The following is a 6556-nucleotide window of genomic DNA, read 5'->3' as shown; positions in this document are numbered from 1 at the left end:
CCAGCATCTATGATGACTGGTATAAGGTAGCAACTTCTACAACATCGGATCTTGATTTTTTTTTTTTTTTTTAAGGAATATCACTAGTAGAAGATATGAGAGAGTTTTGGATGCAGAAACCCTAGATACAAAATATGAGGCACATGAGGTCTTTTTTCTCTCTTTTAAAAGCCCTCTAAGGTTAGCCTATAATGTCATTTAAATACCGCAACAAACTGATAATGAGTTGGGCTTGAAATGGACAAATTATGGGCTTTTTCACGTTTGTTGATTTTATGATTTTTGATAAGCCAAACATCAATAAAAAAAGAAAACCAGATTTGCATCTTTATTTATCCTAGACTTGGGTCTTTTTCTTGGACTTGAAAGTACACATTACTTACAATTTGTCATGGTTTGCCAACGCTACAAACTTAAAACCTAACACATTATAGCATGTAATTTAGTATAGTAAAGATGTAACTATCAAGGGCTTTCCTTTGTGGATGTAGATATTTGCATTCATTCTCTCCCTTTATACTCACTTTATTTTATTTTAGTTTCTAACAGTATGTATAACAGTAAAGATGAATATTATGCATACATAACTCACAATTAAAGAAATGCAAGATCTTCAAGGTCCATGAAAGAAGCAAAACAAATTATAAAGTGAATTAGTATTTAGAAGAAAGAAAAAAGAGAGAGTCGTAGTAAAATATAAAAACTGATCAAAGGATGTTAGTAAGTTAGTAATGCAACATCAATACCATATGATTGCACACATTTCCTTTATTAAACCAACGGAAAAGAAAAACAGAACCAATAAAAACATACACTGCCCTTTTCTAGGGGCTTCAGGTAGGAAATAAAAACACACACTGCCTTTTTTCTAGTGGCTATCATGTTTTCATATCACACATCGAAATGAAAGATAAATACTTATTGTCACACCTCATCTTAATACTATATATATAACATCCGGTTACCTAGGTAACCACATTATTTAATTTAGTAGCAATACCATGTCGAAGTAAGGTAGCAACTTAAGCCCATGAATCACCATCTTTGTGGCAACGCTTGAAACTGATATACGTGTCCATGGTGCGATGACAATCGGAGCATTCCAGGGTCCCTGGTATTTTCGCATTGTTGTATGGAATTTTCATGTGATGGCAAATTTGATCATCAGGCTCAAGAACCTCTTTATGGTATTCTATGAAAACGGATTGGAAGTCACTCCCGTCCAAACGCTGCTTCCAACTTTCAAACTCCCTCAAGACTTTCAGCATTGTTTTGCCAGTGATCACTATAATGCTAGACCCTTGGCTGAGCACAGCCCATTCCTTCTTTTTCTTCTTGTAGGAAATCAATATTTCGATATGTAGCTTCACAGAGTCCATCATGGTGTCCCTTTGAGCCCTGGAAGGGAGCAAGTTCTTAATCTTGTTCCAAAATCGTTTTAGGTTGTCACCTTGGATGGGTACCGACTCTATGGTAATCCTTTTGCCCTTTATCATTGGATCATTGACAAGGACCTTTGCACTTTCAGTAAAATTTTGAATCCAGTTGTTGTCCCCACCTCCATAAAAAAAGATGTAGTTGTTTTCTTTGATCTGAATGAACAAGATAGATGTACGTGAATATGTGTAATGCACAAAATTCCTCCCCCCCAAAATAAGAGCACGTATAATTAAAAGCCTTGTAACTCAGTTCAAATTCTCTCTCTTTAATATATATTTACATTGCATGCATGAATGTGTATCTACAAATTCTACAGAGTTAGCTTAATGTTTCTTAAGACCTTGAGAAACTTCTAGTTTCAGTGGACCATCCTGGAGATTATTTCCTATAATTACCTAATGCGTTGTGTGAGAGGAGAGAGGACTACAAATTTTAGAAGAATAGATACTTGAAGGGCGCTAAACACCCTCATCAGCCAAGAAAAAGAATGTGTATATCTATGTGTATATATGATAATTAATCAAACCCATTTCAGATGGAAAAGATGCTTATGCCTCATAATCACAAGGCAAGGATGATGACTGAACTTAAGGCAGTTGCAAATATCAATTGTGAACACGTGTGTGAGCACATGCGCAGGTATGCAAATACATGCATTAGTTTTGTGAAATGATTTTACCCAGTTTTCTATCGGTGAATCAACGTGAGTTGCTGTTAACCCTATCAAACCCTTTTCCATCAACAGAGTTTCTTCTCTTTGGCAAGTGAATGGGAAGGCCTCATCAGCTCCGCATACCCTGATCATGTGAATTGCATTCTTACATTCCACCTTTCCTCGCTCGTTAATCAGCACAATTAAGAGCTCGTTAAACTTGAAGTTCCACTTCTGATTGATGTACCTATGGCTTGCTATTGGTAAACCCGTTGGTACGTATAGCATCTTAGACAACTGAAGGTCTTCGGTCCATTTCTTTTTCGGGTCTTCGGTCCATTGCTTCACAAATGGTATCCACACAATCCTATATTGGTCTTCCTTCCCTGTTTTATCAAGAAATGGCTTGAGAATTTTGATGTCTTCTCTGGAGATATGCAGGCCCGAAATGAACAAGAAGACACTCTTCCCCTTTAGGGAATTAATTTCAACCTGCAGTTTGTACGATACAATCAAATGTTTGAAATATTAGGCCAAACTAAACCCAAATATATTGTGTGTCCAAGGTCCATTTTAGCTCATTATGAAGATTGTGCCCATTGCCAAAAAGTTGTATTTTTTTGACTTTGTATTCTCTAGTTGTTTATATAAAAGGGGTAGTGCCATGATTGAATTAACTGATTAACGTGAAACATTTCTTATTTTTCTCATCATTTTATTTGAATAAATTGATTAACGTGAAACATTCGTCATTTTTCTCATCAATTTAATTATAGCAAGCTGTGGATATATGTTGTGTGTTATATTCTTGTAACAAACAAAGCAGGTTGAGTCTCAATTTGTGATAGAACAATTGATTTTTCACAGTGCAGGGGCCAAAAGATATTTTAGATAGGGGAGGTCAAATAATTTTTAAATTCACAATAACACACATATTATTGTCTCGCTTAAATTAAAATTTTTTATAATTCAAAAAACAAATATTTTCTTTTCATCAAGTCGTACATATATAATTATTTTCTAAATTATATTAATCATAATTTATATTTTTTAGATATTTTAAATAAAGGTTTATTTTTTAAATAAATAAAAGATTGCACATTAGATCTAAAGTATATATAAAAATATTTTTTAGAAAACATGAAATATATATTATATATACATATCAATTAACTTAATACAAATTAAATAATAAATGCCAGTTTTTTAGGGTTATAGATATCACTTTAATTTATATGCCTTAACATATACCAAGTAAAATAAGATAAATATAAATAATGATACAAACTAAATGAAAAAAATTGTTTTTGTTTTTGGATGATTTAGTGTTTAGTCATAAAATTCATAGCATACTTAGAGAAACAATTACACTCGGTATAGTAGTAATATAACAACAATCATTTTTTTTTTTTTTTGGAATGAATAGCAACCAAACTATTGAGTGATCTGATATACTTAAACAAGAGCAAAGATGTCCTACAAATAAAGCATACCCTTTCTTCAGTGGAACCATCAATTAGTGGCGGCATCTTGTTCGTGGGATCAATCAATATTTTTTCAAGTACCTCCACGAGGTCCTTAGGAGCATTAACAATTTCCTTGAGCTTTCTGTAATCCTCTTCCTCTGCATTGAACCAAACTCTTTCATCCTTATAGGCAGCCCATCATTTTATGGCAATGAATCAATTATAATTATTATTTTTAATAAATATAATAGTTTTTAACTTATAACGTCCGGTTATTGATAATTACTCTCTATAATCAGACCAAAATATCAGGTAGTTTTTGGTTTAAGTGAAAATTGAAATCTATTTCTCTTATTATGACAAGAGATTTTACTATTTGAAATAATAAAAAGTTACTAAAGTAATTACTTGAGTGTGCAAATACAAGGAAGAAAGCTTGCATCCGTATAAATAAAACATCCTAGAAATTATCTAACCCTTTTTTTTCTTAAGATCGGTGAGGATGACTAAGAGATTATCAGCATAGGGCTGTAGTTCCTGTTTCTTCTCCCTGCAGTAAATATATGGAGGCATGTAAGGCAACCAATTAATGTCATTTAACAGTAGTAAGATGGTTTCCATAAAATAAAATAAAAAACAGTAGTAAGATGGTATATACCACGCAACTATATATATTAGGGTAAAGCCTTTTTTTTTCCCCAAATTAATGAAAAGAAAAAGAAGAGTAGATAAAGGCTTTGTAGGTGAAAGTGCCAACGCCACCGTTAAAGGAATACTCACTCGGAGGATAGCCTACACACTCATTTTAGTTTGGCCTCTTTTAGGTTAATTAGACATTCTTATATATGTGAATGTGGAAAAAATGACCATACATAAGATTCATAATTGGATAAGGTGGTCTAATTAAGAAGTTAGTACATGTGGTCAAGAGTTTTGTAACTCAATTGTATTCTTTGAATCTCTAAAATGATAAGCATGTAGACAACAAGAACTTACTGATCATCCGTAATGAGGTAGCAAAGCTGAGTCGCGATGGCTACAATAGTTTCAATAGCCAAATAAACAGCCACTGCAACATCATTCATGTCATAATTCGACAGCTTTGTCAAGTCAATGATGCATTTGATCACTTCCACTGTAGCTTTGATCGCCTTTTTAAGATCATCAACTGCTTTGCTGTGCTTCTTCAGTTTTTCAAAGAGAACAGGTACCCCCTTCAGGGTTCCCATTGATTTGGCAAGTTGGTCCGATGACTGAATTTTGGCAAGTAGGCAAGATTCCCCGTAGTCCAAAGCGAGAGTAGCTAGAGTCAGCACTGCCTTTGCATCCCAGGAATAGTTTGATAATTTCTTAAGTATTGACAGTACTGTTGTTTCCCGAGCAATATTCTCACCTGGACCCTTGCATTGCATCTGGCATTTGAAAAAATTAAAAATAAATAAATGTTAAATATCTAAGCTAAAACATTAACTTTTTTGGGGATGCTATTAGCAATTTGACTACAATCATTTACATCTTTTGGAAAAGAAGTCCTCGTACACACTTTGGAACATAATCTTATAATTGGTACGCGGAAAAGGCAAGTCAGCAAAGTGGATTATTACTATATAAATCATATTGCTATCACACATCCCTATATGAGGGGATGTTACATATAACATATTACGCCACTTAACCTTTACACCAATCACAATATATTATCTCAAAAACTTGTGAAAAAGCATTTGTCAATATTGAGTCTCTAAAGAAAAAGGGAGGAAGATAAAAAAAATTATAATTACCTCACTGGAAATAAGCTTGAATGCATTCAAGGGTGGAATAAAACTTCCTTGGCTCTCATCCTCCAAGTGTTCAGTGGCTTTATGAGGACCAGTACCAAGCTGCATGTGAATGACGACGGGTAAATATGAGGATGGGGTGGGGTAGAGGAGAAAATTTAAAAATCTTAGACATATATAGCTGCCTGCTGGCCTCATGAGTTAAAACTTACAAATTGACTTTCTCTCATCTATATATGTTCTGTTCTCAAAGGGAAAGAAGCCTACCTCTTCACAATGTGTCTCATAGAAAATCCACGTGACACCATTGTGTTACCACACACACTTGTGTGTGTCTATATATATATATATATATATATATATATATATATATATATATATATATATATTTTTTTTTTTTTTTTTTTTTTTTTTTTCTAAACAAGAAAAAATGTTACTATAAAATAGTCTGTTGAAACAGGAAACTCTCTAATTAAACATGGTAAAAAAAAAAATCTAAAATAAAATAATGTTTTCACCTGAGTCGTTGACTTTATGCTATTTTAAATGAAGACATTCAGGATTTAAATCCTACTCCATATTTTATATATATATATATATATATATATATATATATATATATTAGCATCAAGAGTGTAAAGGTACTGTATACCTGCAAAACAGTATCAAAAGTCATGGTGGCACGCTCAAGGACGTTGTTGACAATAGAGAAAAGAGATTCAACATTCAACTTTTCAGTATCAGAGGCATGGGTTTGGATAATTTGGTTCAAGATCTCGTTGGACAAAGTTGGCAGTAAGCTCGGGCTACCCGCATTGGGTTGACCTGAAGAAACTAATGGCATATTGCTGGCCATGTTGTTGTGTTACACAAAACAAGATGGGTCAGAAGCTCTTTGGTTTAAGGCTCAAAAGTGGGGGAAGCGTAAGTGGCTTGTATGTTGTTGTAACCTGCAGGGCACGTCCATTTATAGGCCATAAGAGCGGTAAATAGTATAATGTGAATCACGACATGTTTTGCAAGTTTCATAATTGTGGCAATTTGTTTAGATTTAGTGGATACTAAGATTTCATGATATTACTTAGATCATCTTGTTAGCATCTTAGAGTCATTCTTAAATGATTTCTCTTTATAATAATTTGGTGTGTGTGGCGAAAAAAATTTATACTTTTGAGAAAATAATTAGATACTCGAAAAGATCTAGATACTTTCATTTGTCA

At 33.4% G+C, this 6556-nt stretch overlaps 1 protein-coding gene across 1 annotated transcript; it reads right to left on the bottom strand.

The window, feature by feature from the left end:
* Positions 1–756: 756 nt before the first annotated feature.
* On the bottom strand, positions 757–6275 carry LOC142627689 (protein SIEVE ELEMENT OCCLUSION B-like). Its single transcript, XM_075801556.1, has 7 exons — positions 5989–6275; positions 5340–5438; positions 4555–4970; positions 4035–4108; positions 3586–3716; positions 2120–2584; positions 757–1592 (listed from the first exon to the last, which is right to left on the bottom strand). Exons 1-7 carry the CDS (start codon positions 6190–6192, stop codon positions 1023–1025), a joined length of 1959 nt encoding a protein of 652 aa, XP_075657671.1. The 5' UTR covers positions 6193–6275; the 3' UTR covers positions 757–1022.
* Positions 6276–6556: the final 281 nt, after the last annotated feature.

The sequence above is a fragment of the Castanea sativa genome, chromosome 3, assembly GCF_040712315.1.
Source record: "Castanea sativa cultivar Marrone di Chiusa Pesio chromosome 3, ASM4071231v1".
In the NCBI taxonomy this organism is placed as follows: domain Eukaryota; kingdom Viridiplantae; phylum Streptophyta; class Magnoliopsida; order Fagales; family Fagaceae; genus Castanea; species Castanea sativa.
The sequence above is the reverse complement of the archived record's forward strand: the minus strand, read 5'-3'. Positions and strand labels throughout refer to the sequence as shown.

Bases quoted from the DNA above. Each gene is read 5' to 3' on its own strand.
- LOC142627689 (XM_075801556.1), bottom strand. From the start codon at position 6,192: ATGGCCAGCAATATGCCATTAGTTTCTTCAGGTCAACCCAATGCGGGT. The intron at 5,439-5,988 runs GTATACAGTACC...ATTCACATGCAG, and splicing joins CTTTTGATACTGTTTTGCAG to CTTGGTACTGGTCCTCATAA. The intron at 4,109-4,554 runs GTAAGTTCTTGT...TATTTACTGCAG, and splicing joins TACCTCATTACGGATGATCA to GGAGAAGAAACAGGAACTAC.